At 42.0% G+C, this 22,930-nt stretch overlaps 1 protein-coding gene across 5 annotated transcripts in view; it reads left to right on the top strand.

Moving 5' to 3' along the window:
- The window catches only part of pex5la (peroxisomal biogenesis factor 5-like a), a 109,215-nt gene that overhangs the window by 39,868 nt on the left and 46,417 nt on the right, over positions 1-22,930 (top strand). For 4 of the 5 annotated variants that reach the window (XM_061778982.1, XM_061778978.1, XM_061778981.1 and 1 more), the window contains exon 2: positions 17,967-18,071. The exons of the other annotated variant lie outside the window; for it this stretch is intronic. In XM_061778982.1, the coding sequence (XP_061634966.1) occupies positions 17,967-18,071 (105 nt within the window). The remainder of the gene's footprint in view (positions 1-17,966; positions 18,072-22,930) is intronic. 5 annotated transcript variants of the gene reach the window in all.

Below are 22,930 nucleotides of genomic sequence, written 5' to 3'. Positions count from 1 at the left end.
AAATAGTGCAGCATGGCGAGACAACTACAGTGAGTGCACGAGTAATACATAATTGGCCCCACAGAAATGTGACAACGAAGTCAAAAAATTGCCAGCATGTTGTAATGGAATTGTAGGTCAGGTGTTTAAGAAGTTGATCGCAAGAGGGAAGAAGCTGTTGGAATGTCTACTAGTTCTAGTTTGCATTGATCGGTAGCGCCTACCTGAGGGAAGGAGCTGGAAGAGCTGGTGACCTGGGTGCGGAGGGTCCGAGAGGATTTTGCACGCCCTTGTCTTAGTTCTGGCAGCGTGCAAGTCCTCAATGGTGGGTAGGGGGGTACCGACAATCCTTTCAGCAGTTTTGATTGTCCGTTGCAGTCGGAGTTTGTCCTTTTTTGTAGCAGCACCGAACCAGACTGTGATGGAAGAACACAGGACTGATTCGATGACCGCTATGTAGAACTGTCTCAGCAGCTCCGGTGGCAGGCCGTGCTTTCTCAGAAGCCGCAGGAAGTACATCCTCTGCTGGGCCTTTTTGAGGACGGAGTTGATGTTAGTCGCCCACTTCAGGTCCTGAGAGATTGTAATTCCCAGTAACTTGAAGGTCTCGACGGTTGACACAGGGCGGCTGGACAACGTGAGGGGCAGCTGTGGCGAAGGATGCCTCCTGAAGTCCACCATCATCTCTACAGTCTTGAGCGTGTTCAGCTCCAGGTTGTGTCGGCCGCACCACAGCTCCAGCCGCTCCACTTCCTGTCGATATGCAGACTCGTCACCGTCCTTGATGAGGCCGATGACAGTGGTGTCATCTGCAAACTTCAGGAGTTTGACAGTCGGGTTCGCTGAGGTGCAGTCGTTCGTGTAGAGAGAGAAGAGCAGCGGAGAGAGGACACAACCTTGGGGCGCCCCAGTGCTGATGCTGCGTGTGGATGAGATGGTCTCCCCCAGCCTCACCTGCTGTGTCCTGCCCGTCAGAAAGCTGTAAATCCACTGGCAGATGGCAGGTGAGACGCTGAGCTGGAGAAGCTTGGATGAAAGGAGTTCAGGGATGATAGTGTTGAACGCTGAGCTGAAGTCCACGAACAGGATCCTCGCGTAGGTCCTTGCACTGTCGAGGTGTTCTAGGATGAAGTGCAGTCCCGTGTTGACTGCATCATCCGCAGACCTGTTCGGTTGGTAGGCAAACTGCAGGGGGTCCAGCAGGGGACCTGTGACACTCTTGAGGTGGTCCAGCACGAGACGTTCAAAGGACTTCATGACCACAGATGTCAAAGCGACAGGCCTGTAGTCATTCAGACCCGAGATTGCAGGTTTCTTTGGGACTGGAATGATGGTGGAGCGTTTGAAACAGGATGGAACTTCGCACAGTTCCAGAGATCTATTGAAGATCTGAGTGAAGATTGGAGCGAGCTGGTCCGCGCAGACTTTGAGGCAGGATGGGGACACATGGTCCGGGCCTGCCGCTTTGCTAATCTTTTGTTGGTTGAAGATGTGACTCACATCCTGTTCATGAATGGTTAACGCAGAAGTCAGAGGTGTGATTGTGGTCGCGGGTGCGGCCGGGTGGGTGTGTGGTGTGAAACTGTCCTTTTCAAATCTGCAGTAGAAGGTATTCAAGTCGTTGGCTAGAGTGCTATTGTTCTCAGCTTGGGGGGGATCGTCGCTTGTAATTAGTCAGCGATTGGAATGCATGCCAGACTGATTTAGAGTCGTTTGCGCTAAACTGTTTTTCCAACTTTGCTGCATAGTTTTTTTTGCAATGTTAATTTCTTTAGTAAGCTGGTTTCTAGCTCGATTATACAGGGCCCTGTCCCCGCTCTGATATGCGTCCTCCTTAGCTTGGAGAAGCTGCTTAAGTTTAGCAGTGAACCACGGCTAGTTGTTGTTGAATGTGCGAAAAGATTTTGTTGGTACACAAACCTCTTCACAGAAACTGATATAGGATGTGACAGTGTCCGTATATTCATCCAGGCTGCCAGCTGAATTTTCTAAGACACTCCAGTCTGTGCAGTCTAAACAGCTTTGAAGTTCCATCTTGGCTTCATTTGTCCACTTTTTCACTGTTTTCACTGTAGGCTTCGCGCATTTAAGTTCTTGCCTGTACGTCGGTATTAAGTGAATTAAGCAGTGATCAGACGAGCCCAGGGCTGCACGAGGAATAGCGCGGTATGCGTTTTTTACTGTAGTGTAGCAGTGGTCTAAAGTATTATTTTCCCTGGTAGGACAGTCGATGTGCTGCTTGTATTTAGGGAGTTCGTGGTCGAGTTTAGCTTTGTTAAAGTCCCCGAGAATAATGAGGGGTGAGTCCGGGTGTTTTTTTTCAATTTCGTTGACTTGTTCGGCGAGCGTTAGCAGTGCGGCGTTCGTGTTAGCTTGAGGCGGGATGTACGCGCCAGCCAGTATGAATGATGCGAACTCACGTGGCGAGTAGAATGGTTTACAGTTTAAAAATAGCGACTCCAAATGCGGGCTGCAGTGTGTGCTGAGCACCGTGACGTCCGTACACCATTTTTCGTTGATATAGAGGCATATCCCGCCGCCCTTTGTTTTCCCCGATGATTCCATGTCGCGGTCCGCTCGATGAATGTGGAAACCGGGAAGCATCACAGAGCCATCGGGTACAGCGTCGCAAAGCCAGGTCTCCGTGAAGCACATGGCCGCGGAACGTCCGAAGTCTTTACTGGTCTTTAACAGAAGATGAAGCTCGTCCATTTTGTTGGGTAGGGAGCGTACATTCGCAAGGTGGATCGACGGGAACGCTAATCTGTGTCCTCTCTTGCGGAGTTTGAATATAGGTAGAAAATGATTTGCAAATCATTGTATTCTGTCTTTTTTTACATTTTACACAACGTCCCAATTACATTGCAATTGGGGTTTGTACATATTGGAATTTATTGGTGTCAATGAGTTTGTAATTCATCAGTCTCAAATAGTTCAATAAAAAGTCTGTGCCTTTGAACTTGCAGATGTGAAGAGGCCATGAGGTGTTTCCCCATTAAAAATGTGTCCCATTGATTAAACGGGAGCTGCAGGGTGTAATATCATATTTAATTGGCTTCTGCTTCCCTTGTAATTCATCCTTTAAATTATTTACAAAACCCTGAAAGCAACAATATCTGAAATAATCGATGTCATGTTGAAGAAACATTACCATTATCTCCATGCCTCAGCAGACAGTTACGGTCTCATTTACTTTCATAGCACAGTTTTATTCACTTAATTGTCATTTCTTGACAAACTGAGCAAAGGTGCTGATTTATGACAGATATTTGACATAAGATATATGTTTTTCTTATTGTTTTCTGCCATTTATTTATTTTTTAGAGGGGATCTCATATAAAAAGCATTTTTCCATTTAATGGCAAGAAACAAGAACTGCATACTACTGTATGCAATTCTTCCCTACACTCCCTATAATTTTCCATTGTTGTATATGATGATGCTGTGGTTGGTCTCCTGTTGTGCATTACATGCAGCTACAAATAGGGTGGCCACATAAAGTAGAAGAGTACTGGACAAAAGAGTCCAGAGTCCACATGGTTTGTCTGTACAGTGGTTGATTGGGGGTCCAGTCACTGTCAATGCAATTGTTGGACAGTCTTACAAGTGAAACATTACAACAGCCCCACTAATTGGTGTGAGTTTGAAGTGGTTACAGAAACAACACGCTTAAGAAACAGACTTGAACATCTGATTATTCGGACAAACCTTCTGGTAAATACAGCTAACATGTTTATATTTACCTTGTATTTAAAACCTTTTCACTGCTGCAATTCCTACAGAAAAATGGACAAGACATGGAAAACGACCAGGAAGAACAAGGCTATCATTTGGTGCCATGTTACCTAATAGGGCAGAAGTCCCGAGAGGCTCCATACAGCTTGAGAGGAAGAGAGGCGAGAAGAGAGGCTGTTGAAAGAGCAGCACACAACGCATACGGCATCGTCGACCCTTTGAGAGGCTGCGAGAGCGTGTTGACACTCGCCTCGTACATGTGGATAGCATGTCACTAATGCAGGCCTCAAAATTAGTGACACGGGGGCCAAATTAAATGCAACTCAAACATGCAATTTGAAGCCGTATGGCCTCTCTCACATAAACAGATGTTTCTCCTACTCCAATTGAAAGCATGACATACGTGTCTGACATTGATTGCCCATCAAAACTGACATCAATGGTGACAAAATATACATTGAGCTGACTTGATCCCATCAATTTCTCCATGCCCACTCTGCATCGAGACAGACACATGGATGTGCTCCGATTTTCTAACCTGGAATACACAAGACACAAAAATACATGGTCATAATTAGAAAAAGAATTCTGCACTGCAAATTGCACAAGTAAGCATCATGGAAACATCAGCAAAATCCTGCCAAATAACAACCTCATTAATGAAAAACTCATTAGCCAAAAGCTATTTACAAGGAGTAACACAAGCGGGAGGGGCCAATACTGTGTTTAACACTCTTGGCTACATCCTGCATTGATGTCAACACTTATTGTCAGTAGTTCACCAATTGTTTTCAGCCACTGGATATACTATCCAGTGCTTCCATATTCATGAGTAAAACATACATCACCTAGTGTGGGATGTCAGTTGCCCCAGAAGGCAAATGTGTCTTTGTGTGTGTCGAGTACAAGTTCAAACTGACATGCTTTTTACATGCTCTGTGATCCCATGTTAATATTTAATGAGAAGAGGCCTGGGTTTCACATTTCGTCATACGTCTCGGCCATCTGCAGGGATTCCACACACAACATTCCCATTGAGGTTGGAAGTTTCCTTATGAGTATCATCTTGCACTCCAGCAGCAGACCTCATCCCACTGGGTGGTACTCACTTGTGATAGTCTTACAATGTCTTTTTGAGCTCTTGAACGAATACAGAGATCCTCGGTTTACGATGGTGCCAACATACAAGGTTTCAAGGCTCTGAATTTTTAACTAATTAACTATTTCAGTAACTAAGTTTGCACACCGGCGTAAGAAAGTCTTTACGTGGCACAAGCAGGCATGCTCAGTTACTGCCGTACGAGCAGTTTTTCTTTTGTTAATACAAATTACAATTTACTGGGAATATGACTTTTCTCCTGTGTTAGTGTAGGTTCGTGAAATAGTATGGCATGTTCCGATTTAAGTATAAATTATAGCAAGATATTTGAGATTTTGTTAATCTGCCTCTGTTATCTAGTTTGTATGTTAGCTACTGTATCTAGCTAGTTAGCAAGCAGGATTACGCTTAACTATGTCGCTGATTTCAACAAAACCTTATAGAGATGTGGTACATGGCTCAAGGAAGAATTCATTACATTTTGATTCAGATCCAAAAGGCCGAAAAACACACATGGATGTCGTGTTGGTTAGTTAGTTTTTAGTCGGGTAGTTTGTCTGTTTGTTAGTTAACTAGTTAGTAAACAGAATAACACAAAAACTGAATACTCAGGGTCCCCAGTTTATGATGGTCCAAAGGTATTTTCTGAACTATTTTGTGCAGCAGCCATGTGTGGCATAGTCAGTTTATTATTTGATCATTTTTAATGCGTAGCCAAAAAGTCTACAGTATTCCAAGTATTCACTGTAATTATGACTTTACTATTGCATTGACGTAGATTAGTGATAGACTAGGATTTACATATCGATTTTGGTAGAAATACAACTCTAGTCTTAACCAAGGACCCCCTGTAACTCAAACAAATAAGGTCGTACTAGCTCTCACTGAGTTTTGAGTGAAGGTTACTTAAGGTAGCGAACAAAAGAAAAAACAAAGTAGGTTTGAGAGAAGATTAAGTTTAAATGTAAACAAAAATTCACACTCACATTCATACCTACGGACAATTTAGTCTTCACTTACCTAAGAAGCATAATTTTGGAATGTGCAGAAAACCTGCAGAAGAACGAGGAGAACATGCAAAGTGATAAGGGCCTCCATTTTCAGTGTTCAAAAATGTTAGCAGTTTCAGGCTCCAAAAAGTAATCATCTTGTAATTGGGTTCTTAAAACGCGTCTTTCCCGCTTTCAGTATTGTTTAAATGGCTGCCGAGTGTCATGCAAGATGTTCTTGCCAATGACGACAGTGGCAACATCATTGGCAAACAGCTGCTCAGCGGGTTGCCGCTAGGAACCCAAAGGCTTGTGGCTGTTTGGCCATTTAGTTTGGCATGCACAGGGAACCGGAGGGCTGTTTTTTTCTGATATCTGTATGTACGTATTTGCTCAGCTGTCCCCCAGAGCAGCAGCCTGCAGGCAAAGGATTCCTTTGTCGCCATCTATCCAAATCACAAACTGTTCTGGAGCATTGCGCTGAAACAAGACTCACAAGAAATTGTGTGTGTACATTTTTCCTTCTAAATCTAATAAGGGACAATTTGAGCTTGTGTTGTGGATGAAATTATGTTTAATTAGGCAACGGTTAATTAATGTGGGCTCAATATAAAGATCAAGCGCTATGTTGTAAAAATCTGTTTTTTTGGGAGATAATAGTTTTTCTGGAGTTTGTATGTTCTCCCCGTGCCTGCGTGGGTTTTCTCCGGGCACTCCGGTTTCCTCCCACATCCCAAAATAAACATGCATTAATTGGGGACTCTAAATTGCCCATAGGTGTGACTGTGACTGTGAGTGCGAATGGTTGTTTGTTTGTATGTGCCCTGCGATTGGCTGGCAACCAGTTCAGGGTGTACCCCGCCTCCTGCCCGATGATAGCTGGGATAGGCTCCAGCACGCCCGTGACCCTAGTGAGGAGAAGCGGCTCAGAAAATGGATGGATGGATAGTTTTTCTTTCCCAACAACCCAGACTTCAATTCTCAACTGTCTTCAGAGACCGGGTATTTAACGTTACATAGTGCAGTACAATTTTGGACGGTCTGCTTTGTCCTCTTACCTTTCAAATTAATTCAAGATTCGATGTCTTCTTCTCCTGCATTCGATTTAAGCAATGTGACTGTATGTAAGAGTTGCACCCTCAATATTGATATGAAACAGTTAAGAGAATGCTTCCTTAAATCAGTGGTTCTCAACTGTTGTTACCCTGGCACCCGTATTTGCCTAATGTTGCAAAGTCTCGTCCCACTTTTATAGAAGTTAAGAACAAAAAAACATTTTTGTTTAAAAATAGCCTCTAAAAACACAACTATAATAATTTATAATTTTAAAAACATATTCATAGAGATTGACTGTATTTGTTTACTGAGTAAACTAGTGACCGGACTAGAGCGCAAGTGAGTAACATCTCCCGTCGCTTACGTAATACGTTCCATGTGCGAACTTGGTACACCTCTGTACTTTCCCGAAAAAAATCTGAATATGAATACAGTACATTTAATTGTTTTACTGGCAGTCTGCGACCCACGGGAAATGGCTCCATGACCCACTTTTGGGTCCCAACCCACCAGTTGAGAATCAAAGCCTTAAGTTAGTGTGTAGTGGCCTGTATCCATTCCTGAGTCCTGAGAGCAGTATTTCTGACCCTTTCGAGCCACTGTTGTTGTTGTTCATGGTTTGAAATGTGGAGGTGATCCATAAAGGTCAGACAGTTTTGCTTGTGGTATTGCACCTCACAACATTTTCCAGCATGCCCGCGACCCTCGTGTAGATAAGCGGTACGGAAAATGGATGGATGAAATGGCTATACAAAACAACAGCAGTATAAGATACTGTAAAAATACCACTAAAACCTTTAGTGCACTTGGACTTGAAGTGGACTTCAAACCAGGTGATCGTTACATTACAACAAGAAAGTTCCCTGATAGACAAACACACTGGTCACCTGCAGATAAGTACAGTGATGCAGTCCAAACAATTTATGGGTGGAGTGATTCACTTGAATGCAACCCCAGGGGATTTTAAAAAAAAGGAAAGAAATTAAAACATAGCGAGAAAGCCGATTAGTTTTTATTTGTGGATTTATAAATGTGACATCCTTATTAAGCTCACAGCTGTGACTGTCATTTAATTTATTTTTAATTACCAGGCCATCAGATACAGTGGTAGGAATTTATTTTTGATGAGTCACTGGTACATGTTTTCTGAGTAGCAAGTCAACTGGTTAGCTTTGAAAGACAATGGGCAGTATTTTAAGTAACTTTTTTACATTTAGTAATTTTTAAAATTAAAAATATTGGCAGTTGTAAACCAGTCTATTATATTAATCCACTAAAACAATAAATCACTCTTAACTTAATGATGAATGAAGAGGGGTAATAAACATTGCCATGCTCATGTGCCTCAGGTCTTCATTTTACAACCCCAATTCCAATGAAGTTGGGACCTTGTGTTAAACATAAATAAAAACAGAATACAATGATTTGCAAAACATGTTCAACCTATATTTAATTGAATACACTATAAATACAAGATATTTAATGTTCAAACTGATAAAGTTGATTGTTTTTAGCAACTAATCATTAATTTAGAATTTTATGGCTGCAACACATTCCAAAAAAGCTGGGTCAGGTTGCAAAAAAGACTGAGAAAGTTGAGGAATGCTCATCAAACACCTGTTTGGAACATCCCACAGGCGAACCGGCTAATTGGGAACAGGTGGATGCCACGATTGGGTATAAAAGGAGCTTCCCTGAATTCCTCAGTTATTCACATGCAAAGATGGGGCGAGGTTCACCTCTTTGTGAACAAGTGCGTGAGAAAATAGTTGAACAGTTTAAGGACAATGTTCCTCAACGTACAATTGCAAGGAATTTAGGGATTTCATCATCTACGCCCCATAATATCATCAAAAGGTTCAGAGAATCTGGAGAAATCACTGCATGTAAGCGGCAAGCCCGAAAACCAACATTGATTGCCCGTGACCTTCGATCCCTCAGGCGGCACTGCATCAAAAACCGACATCAATGTGTAAAGGTTATCACCACATGGCCTCAGAAACACTTCAGAAAACCAATGTCAGTAAATACAGTTCGGGGCTACATCCGTAAGTGCAACTTGAAACTCTACTATGCAAAGCAAAAGCCATTTATCAACAACACCCAGAAACAGCGCCGGCTTCTCTGGGCCCGAGCTCATCTAAGATGGACTGATGCAAAGTGGAAAAGTGTTCTGTGTTCTGACGAGTCCACATTTCAAATTGTTTTTGGAAATTGTGGACATTGTGTCTTCCGGGCCAAAGAGGAAAAGAACCATCCGGAGTGTTATGGACGCAAAGTTCAAAAGCCAGCATCTGTGATGGTATGGGGCTGTGTTAGTGCCAATGGGATGGGTAACTTACACATCTGCGAAGGCACCATTAATGCTGAAAGGTACATACACGTTTTGGAGAAACATATGCTGCGATCCAAGCAACGTCTTTTTCATGGACGCCCCTGCTTATTTCAACAAGACAATGCCAAACCACATTCTGCACGTTTTACAACAGCGTGGCTTCGTAGTAAAAGAGTGCGGATACTAGACTGGCTTGCCTGCAGTCCAGACTTGTCTCCCATTGAAAATGTGTGGCGCACTATGAAGCGTAAAATACGACAACGGAGACCCCAGACTGTTGAACAGCTGAAGCTGATCATCAAGCAAGAATGGGAAAGAATTCCACTTACAAAGCTTCAACAATTATTGTCCTCAGTTCCCAAATGTTTATTGAATGTTGTTAAAAGAAAAGGTGATGTAATAAAGTGGTAAACATGACTCTGTCCGAGCTTTTTTGGAACGTGTTACAGCCATAAAATTCTAAGTTAATGATTATTTGCGAAAAACAATAAAGTTGATCAGTTTGAACATTAAATATCTTGTCTTGTATTGTAGTGTCCATCCATCCATCCATTTTCTGAGCCGCTTCTCCTCACTAGGGTCGCGGGCGTGCTGGAGCCTATCCCAGCTATCATCGGGCAGGAGGTGGGGTACACCGTGAACTGGTTGGCAGCCAATCGCAGGGCACATACAAATAACCAACCATTCACACTCACATTCACACCTATGAGCAATTTAGAGTTGTCAATTAACCTACCATGCATGTTTTTGGGATGTGGGAGGAAACCTGAGTGTCCGGAGAAAACCCACGCAGGCACGGGGAGAACATGCAAACTCCACACAGGCGGGGCCGGGGATTGAATCCCGGTCCTCAGAACTGTGAGGCAGACGCTCTAACCAGTCCACCACCATGACTCTACGGTAGTCTATTCAATTAAATATAGGTCGAACATGATTTGCAAATCATTCTGTTTTTATGTTTAACACAACGTCCCAACTTCATTGGAATTGGGGTTGTAGTAAAGTCAACCGACAACTCACCAGTTCAACCTCTAACATACTGTGGTAACCACTATGAACCTGCGGCATATTGTTCAGATGTATTTGGGCCAAATTTCAAACAATGTTTGGGGTGTTGGAACTTGAAGGTATAACTTTAGGGCATTTTGCATTGTCGTACATATTTCATTAACATTGTGGCCTGGAGGTCAGTATAAAATCAATGCACAGGGGAGACGATTTAATAGAGGACAACTCTTCCGCCACCTTGGAAGTCTCTAATTAGTTCAGTGGCCTGAGTTGCACTTTTGTTGCTGATTAAATAAGATTCAAAAGGAACTGATTAGTGGAGAGCAATGAACCCACCATGCTGTAAGTCACGCTTGCAATTATGGGCACAGATGGAATGATCACAATGAAATAATAAAACATTCGGAATGAAATCAGGTCATTTGTGCTTTAAGTACAAAAGATTGTTGCGTCATAACAAAAACAGGTGGGATCATGAATAATGTTGAGTTTTTCTCAGGCTGCCAAAGTATTCTAGTCAGTCAGCATAAGCTAGTATGAAACTGTAGCCAGCCGAGGCGAGATACAGATGCTTGATTTAGTGAGTAACTACAGCAGGCTGGTATGACACATGATTAGTGTTTGTAGTGACTGGCAAGGAAATAACTTGTCTTTGTCACCAGCCTCCTTCGAAGTTCATCCAGGCCAACCCTTTGTGACAGTGATGTATGAGCGGTGCCGCAAACACAGCAAATTCTCATTATATTACTCCTCAGCATCTGATCAGGGTGTAATTTTCAGTCTTACATCACGGTTACCAACTGGTTAGCACATCTGCCTCACAGTTCTGGGGACCGGGGTTCAAATCCCGGCCCCGCCTGTGTGGAGTTTGCATGTTCTCCCTGTGCCTGTGGGGGTTTCCTCCCACATCCCAAAAACATCCCAAAAACATGCGTGGTAGGTTGATTGAAGACTCTAAATTGCCCATAGGTGGGAATGTGTGTGTGTGAATGGTTGATTGTTTATATGTGCCCTGCGATTGGCTGGCGACCAATTCAGAGTCTACCCCACCTCTCGCCCGAAGATAGCTGGGATAGGCTCCAGCACCCCCCGCGACCCTTGTGAGGATAAAGCGGTACAGACAACAGATGGATGGATGGATGGATGGATGGATACATTAAGTGCCACCAGGATTCTCCATTCATTAGAAGATGCAATCCACGTCAAGTTCATGAAAGACAATAAACTGTGGCAGAAAATGTCACACTGAGGAAAAAAAAACATCTCATTGGGGGTTTAAGTGGAAATGAAATGACTGCAATAAAATTAACACAACGTTTATAAATATCAATAAGGCTTATCCTGAAGCCCTGCTGGATTTCCATTATTGGCTGTAATACTGCATCGGACTGCCACAGTGAAGGTGTGTAATTGGAAACACTATGAGTGCTGCTCTTCTGGCCTTCAGTCTTATAGGATAAGACGAATCAAAATCAAAATCATTTTTTATTGGGAAAGTATGTTAAAACACAAGGAATTTGTTTCCTTTAGTCTGAGTCACTATAATATACACGATAACAAAATGTACTTTTGGGACATACATGTATACACAAATGTACAAAGTGCAGAGAGCCATTTGCAATATCAAGGGTTCAATAGAACAGTAATACTGATCAACAACAAAATTAGGTAAATGACATAGAGTGACATAGCTAAAATGATGAGTAAAGTAATAATGGCACTACCTAGATGTATAAATTGGCAAATTGTCACTATGAAATTACTAGTCAATTGTTTAAGAAGCTAATGGCAAGGGGAAAGAAGGTATTGGAATGTCGACTGGTTTTGGTTTGCATTGACCAATAGCACTCACTAGATCACTAGAGAGCATGAAGAATGGCTAGGTCAACTCTTTCACTAACATTTTAATATATATATATATATATATATACACATACACACACACATATACACACACGGCATATATATATATATATATATATATATATGTAGGAGGGAAGTCTGGACTTCCCTGCTTTAGCTGCTGCCCCTGCGAACCGACCTCAGATAAGCGGCAGTAAATGAATGCATGGATCGATAGATTGGTTAAAGAAACAGTCCCCTTGCTAATATAGGTTAAGTAACATCCGCCAGCGCTACTGATTCTCAAGGCCTTGGACAGATTAGATTGACATGGCAGCACATTAACCTGATTTGACAAAAAAATCTAACGTGAGCAGTGCAGCCAGAAATAAAGCTATGAAATAAAGACAGTGGACTGTTGGTAACCATTTGATGGAACAAATTATCCCAAGAATTAGAATTTAGGTTGTAAATGTTATTGATTCTAATAGCTCGGAACACTCACCACTGATATACAAAAGGGATGCTGTCGTATTCCCAAAAACTAGAATGAATTTGTGTGTATTATTTAAATATATGAGATGGAGATGTTGGTCATGAAAAGAAGCGTGAACAAATGTTGTCCACACGCTACATCAGATGCTGGGATAATGCAATGAACGTGTTTTGATGGCTTTCACTGTACTGCTGGCAGACCTCTCGCTCCTCACCTCCCGCATTCGCTGTTGGCTTCAGAGAGCGAGGTCACAAACAGTAGCAGGGAAGCCTCTGCACAGATGGGACATTGATCACAGGAACGTGGATGAAAAAATATATTAATACTGTATATACACAGCGAGCAGACTACTGCAGCTGTGCCTGACTTTGGCTTGCAGAGGCTGCATGAATAAGTCACGATGAAGCATAATCTTCTGTCGCACAAGTAGTTCAAGAGACACAACCTTTACACACGTCAAAGTCAATGAGAGTTTGCTTAGAATTTTTTAAATACTTTCACTGCACAACATTTCAAGTATACTCTTTGTTGGAGCTTATTCAGACATCTGACTAATAGATACCTATTGGGGATTTAGTATTGGACTTTGACTTGAAACACAGTGTTCGCCCGATAATCGCAAATTCACCAACTGGCAGATTCCTTTTTTAACCTATTCTCCATTATAGGAAAAGAACTCTGAATTTGAAAGTGTACTGAATATTATTGTAAGCCATTGTAACATTATGTACAGTTACACTTAAATCGGAGACAATTTCGGAATAATTAAAATTGAATAATTATTCAGTTAAAATGTATTACACATGAAGGTCAAATAAAAATTGTACCTAAATAAACGTTCAAAATTCAAATGTAGTGAAGTTAAAAGTTGAATAAAACTGAACTGTACTTAGGCAGTGATTCTTTTGTGTACCACTAGAGGAAGCCTGCGTACCACACTTTGAAAATCACAGTTTAGAACCAGGCACGGTGGCCGACAGTGCACCGGAGCCCATCCCAGCCACCATCGGGCAGGAGGCGGGGCACACCCCGAACTGGTTGCCAGCCAATCGCAGGGCACATTTCTTTCTACATACTCATTCACAAATCACTACTCTGTATTGACTAAATTGTCCATAGGTCTGAATGTGAGTGTGAATGTTTATTTGGCTATATGTACCCCACCTCTTGGCCAAACATACTGTCGCTGGGATAGACTCCAGCTCACCCACGACCTGACGAAGACAAGCATTATAAAAAGAGAATGGATGGAAAAAATTGACGAAAAGGAACAGTAATGTATCACTTCCAATAAGTTGTGATTGTTGAAGCGCAAAATACTTTTAGCGCCCATATAATGTACTTAAACAGTACAGTAAGGTTACTGTATATTGGAGAGCCAGAGCAATTCTAAAAGATTTACACGACAGGAGTTCCTCGGTTTATGACGGAGTACCATTCTTACAGCGGCAATATAACCCAAATGTGTCATAACACTCTGAAGTCTATCACTCACTGACCTACGCTAACACAGTAGTAAAGTCACCATTACAGGAAATACCATAAATATAAAACAATCAAATGAAGAAGAATAAGTACAGCAGTAACTGAGGGTGCATTCTTGTGCCGCGTGACGACTTAGCCCCGCGTTGCTATTGCACACCATTCATAACCTAAAAACGTCTAATGTCGGTAGTTTAGCTAGCTACCCCGTTAAGATAATATAGAAGGAGAATAACTACAGACTCTGACTGCAGCTAATGGGAATGGAACTAAAACTCAGTACCATGATACTGAAACACTTAATCAACAAAACATTGACAAAAAAAAGTACAGTAATACCTTGACTTACAAGTTGCCCAATTCACGTTTTTCTGATTTACAAGCCGTCGCTTGAGTGATTGTTTTGCTTTCATCAAACATCAGATATTCTGTCACTCGAGCGAAGTGAAAAAAAATTAAGCTTTCTGCCACCGATCCACTTTTAGCCATTTATTGAACGAGACCAACAGTGAAACATATACAAAATGAGCACGCTCACAAGCAGCTGCTGTAGGACATAACTCACCCAGACCAAATTAAACTAACCTGCTAACCCGATTCCAGCTCCTGATGTCATTCACTAGGCCACGCCCATTAAAGACACAACACAACCAACACACAAATTCTACAAACAAAAGATATCAGACACAACACTTAAATACAGAGCACAGGTCTACCACTGAGGTGCACTGAATGCTTGTGTAAATGCTATGTTGACGGTTCAGCCCAAAAAATGTTAACGGTGCGGTGCGCAGTAGGCGGCACGGTGGCCGACTGGTTAGAGGGTCTGCCTCACAGACCGGGGTTCAATCGCGGTTAATTGAAGACTCTAAATTACCCGTAGGTGTGAATGTGAGTGCGAATGGTTGGTTGTTTGTATGTGCCCTGCGATTGGCTGGCAACCAGTTCAGGGTGTACCCCGCCTCTTGCCCAATGATGGCCTGGATAGGCTCCAGCACGCCCGCGACCCTTGTGAGGAGAAGCGGCTCAGAAGATGGATGGATGGATGAATGGGCGTGCAGTATTTTTCACTTAAATTTTGTTCAAACTCCTAATTGTATCTTTTATGGTGTTGACTCCGAACTTCAAGGCACCACTCTAGTAGCATAACATTTTTGTGGTTGGAGATTATTTTTATACTGAGAAAGCCCTGACGAGCAATGAATGGACATCAGGGTACATAAAAAGATATTTTATTTAGGGTTGCATTTAATTGTATTATGCAAACTTTGGACAAGACTATTCAACACTAGAATAATTGGATCAGTCCGTACTGTTGAAGAAACAGTCTATATAGCTGGCAAATCAACATCAGACTAATATATTTATATATATATATATTTTTTTTTTTAGGATGATCCGCACTCTCGAGCCATTAGGGCTTCCTGCTTAAGGACACTTCAAACAGAAGCTTTGTCCCTGACTGGAGAGCAAATTAAATGGCCTGCAGAGGTCTGAGTCTCAAATGAACATCTGTGAGTCTTAACTGCTACAGTGCCAATAGAGGTGACTCTTGGCTGTGGGCAAATTAAAAGTCAAGGAGCACCGAAATGTACTGTGATCAAAAAGTTGAGGTGAACATTGAGAAAATAAGCAGCCAAAAATCAACCACACCTTGTACACTTGAAACTTCTACAGTTATTTCAGTTGGCCTTGCAGCTATCACATTTAACTCGACAAAGATTGCTGCTTTTAAATAAGCTGTAGATGGTGGGGCATTGGCACACTTTTACATAATGTAGGTCTTTAAAAAAATACACACTAAAGTGGAGCCTCCAAAGTCAAGCACAGTCCATTTTAAAATACAGTGGTGCCTTGAGATGAGTTTAATTTGTTCTGCGACCACCCTGGTAACTCAAAACACTCATATCTCAAATCGACTTTCCCCATTGAAATGAACGGAAATGCCATTAAAAACAGAAAACATTTTTTAAACTTTTTTTTTTAGAAAGATAGCACTATAATATTGGTTCCCACTCAGTGATGGTGTGAATGTGAGTGTGGATGGTTGTTCATGTTGATATGTGCCCTGCGACTGACTGGCGATCAGTTCAGGGTGTAGTCCGCCTTTCACCCGAAGTCAGCTGGGATAGGCTCCAGCGCCCCGCGACCCTAACCAGGATAAGCGGTGTTGAAAATGGATATATATAGAGCAGCACAATGGTAATAATTAATTAATTAATTATATATATAGTGGCACGGTGGTAATAATTAATTAATTAATAATTAATAAATCTGCAAACATTTCAACAATTACATTTTTAGTAGTATGTTATGAGAAATGGTATCACAGGGAGCGCTGAGATCAAGTAATTATAGCATTGATGAGGTATCGCATTCCACAGCTCGTAAAAAATTCAAGCAAAAGACAGGCCAAATGACGGCTCGTATTTTGAAAAACATTTAAGTCAGGTCAGGTGTATCTCAAGACACCACTGTAGTTCTATCAAAACATTTTCCCCTTTAACAAATACTGTAAAGTGATTTAGTGGCATGGTGGGCAACTGGTTAGCACATCTCCCTCACAGTTCTGGGGACCCAGGCTCAAATGCGGCCTTGCCTGTGTTGAGAGTTTCCACGTTCTCTCCGTTTTCTCCGGTTACTCCGGTTTCTTCCCACATCACAAAAACATGCATGGTAGGTTAACTGAAGACTCAAAATTGCCCATAGGTGTGAATGTTAGTGCGAATGGTTGTTTCTTTATATGTGCCCTGCGATTGGCTGGCGACCAGTTCAGGGTGTACCCTGCCTCTCACCCAGAGTCAGCTGAGATGGGCTTCAACACGCCCGCGACCCTAGTGAGGATAAGCGGTACAGAAAATGATGATGAGATGGATGGATGAATTAGTTTGAATTCAACTGTCGCGTCATAAAACCTTTATTAACGATATAGTAACATTAACGCTCTTTCTTATTTTAAAAACTTAAAGCAGTACTTAACTATTCACCCTTTCAACACGCCTGACAGACATACTGGAGAACAGGAATGTGTTCTGGTGTACTGTCACTGAGTGGTGTTTTAAAGATATTGCTTTAATTAAGCATGTATCGTTGAAGTAATTGTTGAATTGTTGGGGCACTTGTTTATTAATCCATCAATCAATCAGGGGTTGGTCTACACTCCTTAGTTCCCCCTGAATCTTAATTTAAACATTTTGTACAATTATCTGCTTCAAATTTTGTGGGAACAGTTTTAGGGAAAGCCCCTTTCTGTTCCAGCGTGACTATGCCCTAGTGCACGTAACAATTCAATCTTTTTGTCAATCGTTATATTTGTGTAATAATAAGATGTGTACATCATTGTATCAGAACTTGAGTTTGGATCAGGTACACTTCTTTAAGAAGTGTGGCTTGTCACTGTACTGTACTGATTACCAGACGAGCTTGTTGTTTGTTGAGCCAATATTTAGTGTCAGAAAATTTTAGTTATTAAATGCCTTCTGTTGTGAGTCCTAAGTTAGCAATCCAAATGAGCTGTTTGCTCGTTACTGCGCTGCTTTCCTCTGGTACGAAACGTTGCTGGCGAAGCCGGTGTGTAAACATGGTGGCTTATCACCACATTGAGTGATGGCCAACATTACACACACCACAAAGCCACACTGAAGCCAAGCATCCTCATCTGTCAATACAAAATCAGTTATCTCCATGTGATAACCCACCATCATAGTGGCGTTAAGTACTGCTGTGAATGATCATGCTTATCAGTCTCAAGTCAACACATTGTTCAATGACTTTTCATCGTCATAGTCTTGTGGATGTCTTGTTACAGTTGAGAGCCTCACATACTGTAGTATTTCCATCATTATAACATAAAGTCTTTTATGTAAGACGCCCTGGATGAGGGCAAAGCATTGAGTTGTCATTGAACTGTCCTGACACAAGTCATTGTTGATTTTACTGTTGTAGGGCAAAGACTCTAGGGCTGCAGATAAGACTGTTGCCATGGTCCTGAAGGAGATACCAAGTAAGGCGTCATCAGAAGGGAAGCCCCTCCTCACGGTGACTACCAAGGTGGGCAGAATCATTTCAGAACACCTGCTGCCTCCAAGTGAAATATCCTCCTGTGTTGGTTGTACAGATGAAATCACAAAGTTTTAATTTTTGTTTTGCTTATAACTGTTGTACGTATATACAGAAGTAGTCATTTTCATCCATCCATCCATTTTCTGAACCGCTTCTCCTCACTAGGGTCGCGGGCGTGCTGTAGCTTATCCCAGCTATCATCAGGCAGGAGGTGGGGTACACCCTGAACTGGTTGCCAGCCAATCGCAGGGCAGACATAAACAAACAACCATTCGCACACACATTCACACCTACGGGCAATTTAGAGTTTTCAATTAACCTACCTTGCATGTTTTGGGGATGTGGGAGGAAACGCAGGCACGGGGAGAACATGCAAACTCCACACAGGCGGGGCCGGGGATTTTTTCATCCACGATAAAGTTCATCGACTATCTTTTCACTGTTACAGGAGGGCATTTGGTGAATTTGCTAATGGCCTGTGTGAGGATTTAAAGCTCTTTGTCAGCTAGCATTAGCGGGGGCCTTCTCAGATGGACTTGCGTTTATTATATTTGAGGACAGACTTGCATATATTACAAGTGACAGTGCTACCGATCTCATTTTTAGTGAAATATTTTCATACCCTTGAGGCACCGCTATTAGATTGCTGCGCGAACCCACCACCTGTTGATTTCCTTAAGGCGTTCCTGTAGTTAATGCCAGAACACACGATTGGCGATTCGTCGACTCCAAGCTTTAACCACCATTGCGGAGTGGTAAAGCCGATGCATCAACTTATCGATTCAACCCCTATCAGGTACATGTTGTAACACAAGGTTTTATCAAAAATGGTCCTCCACTACTAATCTCACTTTGATTAGATGATGAGCAAAGAGACAAAACCAAATGATAATTTGCTTTTATTTTATTTTTTTATATATAAAGAAATGGCTGACAACCTTGAACAAAATGAATGAACATGTTGAACAGTGTCAAATACGAGGGCTACATTCACCATTAAATTTTGAATTATACTGAAACGATGTCAAATAAAAAGACATTGATTAATTGATAGCCTCTTTTTGTGGAAGCATGTAGTTTGACTTCAACTATCATTTAAAGCTGAGCAATATAGTTAAGAACCCTATGGATCATTATCATTATCATTGGACTCGAAGTGTATTTTGAAAATAATGGAATTGTCAGTTTCCCAACCCTAGTTTGGATTGAGTGCACTCAGCCGCTCTGATAACCGATTCAAATGTTTCACTGTGTGTGGATTTGATTAAAAAAAAATCACATTTAACACTTTAACATAAAAAATTAATAAACAGTAAAAACAATTTTGGAAAATTCTGGAAAATCTGAACAGACATGGATAATCAAAATTTCACATGATTATTTTGGTTATTGCCACTAAAATTGTCACTGAATTCTAAAACTCTAACATCCTAACAGTTAATATGCTAACATATAGCAAGATAGAAACCTGAGTAGAGAAAGTGCTGAGGCCCTTGATACGGATTTTACATCTTGCCCTGTACTCGCATGCCATTTATAATGAAAATTAATTAAATGTCAACATACTAACAGGCGGTTTGCTAACTTATAGCAAAATAGCAACTGGAGTAACAAAACAGCAAAGACAGATACTGGATAAATTATTTGCGCAAAGACTGGATGATTTGAGTAATAAACATAACCTACTAAGTGGTAGTCAGTATGGTTTTAGATCATCTAGATCTACTTTCATGGCTCTAATAGAGCTAGTGGAAGAGACAATAGGATGCATTGATAAAAGAAAATATGCAGTGGGTGGTTTCATTGGCATAAAGAAAGCTTTTGACAGGATTAATCATGGGATATGGCTAAAACAAAATGGAGAGGTATTGTGTCAGAGGGGTTCCACTCACCTGATTACAAAGTTATAATGCTAATAGGAAACATCCATCCATCCATTTTCAACACCGCTTATCCTGGTCAGGGTCGCGGGGCGCTGGAGCCTATCCCAGCTGACTTCGGGCGAAAGGCAGACTACACCCTGAACTGGTCGCCAGTCAGTCGCAGGGCACATATAGACACGGACAACCATTCACACTCACATTCACACCGTCACTGAGTGGGAACTGAACCCACGCTGCCTGCACCAAAGTCAGGCGAGTGCACCACTACACCATCAGTGACCAAATAGGAAACAGTTTGTCCAAATCGTTAACCATAAATGAATGTGCTTGAACATTACTTGTGGTGTCCCGCAGGGGTCTATCTTGGAACCCAAGCTATTTATTTTAGACATTAATGATATATGGAAAGTGTGTATCTATCCATCCATCCATTTTCCGTACTGCTTATCCTTACTAGGGTCGCGTGTGTGCTCAAGCCTATCCCAGCTGGCTCTGGGCGAGAGGCACCCCGAACTGGTCACCAATCAATCACTGGGCACATATAAACAAACAACCATTTGCTGTCACATTCACACCTATGGGCAATTTAATCTTTAATTAACCTACCATCCATGTTTTTGGGATGTGGGAGGAAACCGGAGTACCCAGAAAAAACCCACGCAGGCATAGGGAGAACATGCAAACTCCACACATCGGAGGCCGGATTTGAACCCGGGTCCTCAGAAGGATGAGGAAGATGTGCTTTCCTTACGTAAATGAGGGATACTTGCTGTGTGAGGGTTTTAATATAGTCCATGATTTGCTGAAGAATCTTATCCTGTCGGCTGATGTGGGCGCCTTGCTTGGACGAGCGCTTCCCTCAATGCTTCCGGAGTTGCTGTGTTCATAGTGGCCAGACTATTCTGTTACGGTTTGTACCAAACGGTATTGGAATGGACCCAAAAGCAGACTAAGACTGAAGAAGCAGTTGGAAGGGGTTTATTAGGGTGAAGCGCGAGGTCAAGAATTCCAAGGCGTTATGGTGGTCCGTAGGAGCAGGGAGCGTGCGGGAGACTGAAGTGTGAGCAGGTGAGTGAACTTGGCATTGTGGTTGGATCGAGCGTCGTGGCAACAGACACAGGAGGGCACTGGAGGAGGAGGAAAAATGGAGTAAGTCCAGGCACGGATATCAGGGAATCTGTTCTTACGATCGTGAGCAAAGAGTCAGACGGTGTACCGCGTAGGAGTGAGAATACGCTGGCGTTGGAACATAGGAACAGGCAGACTTACGTGCAGGCTGTGATGAGTACTGATTGGAACAAGGTGCGCAGGCGAGGAGGTGAATAGCGCTAGAGAGAGAGGGGGAAAAAGAGGCACAAGGCACTAGCCACACGTCACAGAGCAACTGCAGGGCACAGATCATGACACATATGGTAGCTAACCAGCAATTGAACCAAAATAAAAAAGGGAAGTAAAAAACGTACCAAAATAAAAATATTGACAATGCTAAACATAGCTACAATACCAACACAATTCAATCATGGTCTGGCAATCCTCTCTTACTATCATGACACTTAACCACTGCCTTATGTGGGGTACACAAACACCTATTATCAACATCTTAACCAATGATAAGTGTGCCAGACACCAAACATGACAAGGAAGAATCAAGGTGTGTGCTTAGTGCACTTGTGTGGGGTGTATGCAAGCTGACCAACACAGCACACCACAAACATAACCATATCTCCACCAACAACTGTGAATCTCCTTCCCCGTACCAGAGGTCTGTCATTGTATTAAGACTGACCTGTGTAGTGACACAGGGTGTCCAAACTGCAAGAAATACAAAGAAGATGGAAGAATAGGAGAAGAAGAATTTATAGAAGAAGCTAAGCTAGCTGTTAGCTTAACTGGTAACTAGCTTGTGGTGGCAAACTCTTCTCCCTGTCATTTTTATTGTGGTGAATGACACGTTATACAAACACTCAAAACAACAGGTTGCTCCTCTATTTCAGGTCACTTACTCACTGGCTATTATTCCATTTCATGTTGTTATCCGTAGCTCCGCCAAGCTCAGTGTTGACCACACACAAAAGGATTTGCGATCATCAATATTGAATAGATCCAATATTTACGACGATGCCCTGACTGTTTTCCGAGCAGTCTGTGAGAGAAAATTATTCTTGACACACACCAAACCACAGGATAATCGCTCAAGATAACAATTTACAGACATCCCACAATCAGGTTTTGCTAATTTTGATCAGAAGAGAGAACAAATGCTCAATTTAAAACAAAGGTTCTTTGACATCTCCAGAGTCTTCTTCTGTTGGTTTACATCACCGTAACTTCCAGTTCCTTTGACACTGGCTTAAATTCTCTCTCTTGAGGCCCACTGATGTCATGCATTATGATGGGTCGATGTCCAAAATATGTACAATATTTAAGGTATTCCCCCCCCCCCCCCCCCCCTCGAAATGAATTCCTTGATGTCTACAAGCTTTAAAGCATTGGAGACTTGGGTGCACTGTGTATATCAGTAATATATGAACTAGGCCAACAGACATCTAAAAAGGTCACAGCAGCGGGTGTCTGGGTCGCCACCTGAGCTGTGTTGCTGCTCAGGCATTTTCAGTCCGAAAAATCCTGATAATTAGTTACAATGCTGGTTACGGAAAATATGCAAAATTAGTGTAAAGTGGGCGATAAATCCTATTAAGTTGTGTAAAGGGGTAAAAAGAATACTTAGGATGGCTACAACCCACTGGAGTTTAAAGATGACTGAATCCGAGCCATGTAAAAACTGAATTATTAAATACAAGCTGAAGATAAACCAACTGAATCAAACTGGCTGTAAAAGCCTACAGGTTGCACCCAATAACTTTACTTCTTCACTTTAGTTTTCCTTTATGTAACCTATTCCAAGCTCACCTTGGAGTTTCTGGCAAATTTATGCCATTCCCTTGACAGTAACATCTGAAAGAT

The sequence above is a fragment of the Phyllopteryx taeniolatus genome, chromosome 7, assembly GCF_024500385.1.
Source record: "Phyllopteryx taeniolatus isolate TA_2022b chromosome 7, UOR_Ptae_1.2, whole genome shotgun sequence".
NCBI classification, from domain to species: domain Eukaryota; kingdom Metazoa; phylum Chordata; class Actinopteri; order Syngnathiformes; family Syngnathidae; genus Phyllopteryx; species Phyllopteryx taeniolatus.
Note: the sequence above shows the minus strand (reverse complement) of the source record. Positions and strands in the feature narration are given on the sequence as shown.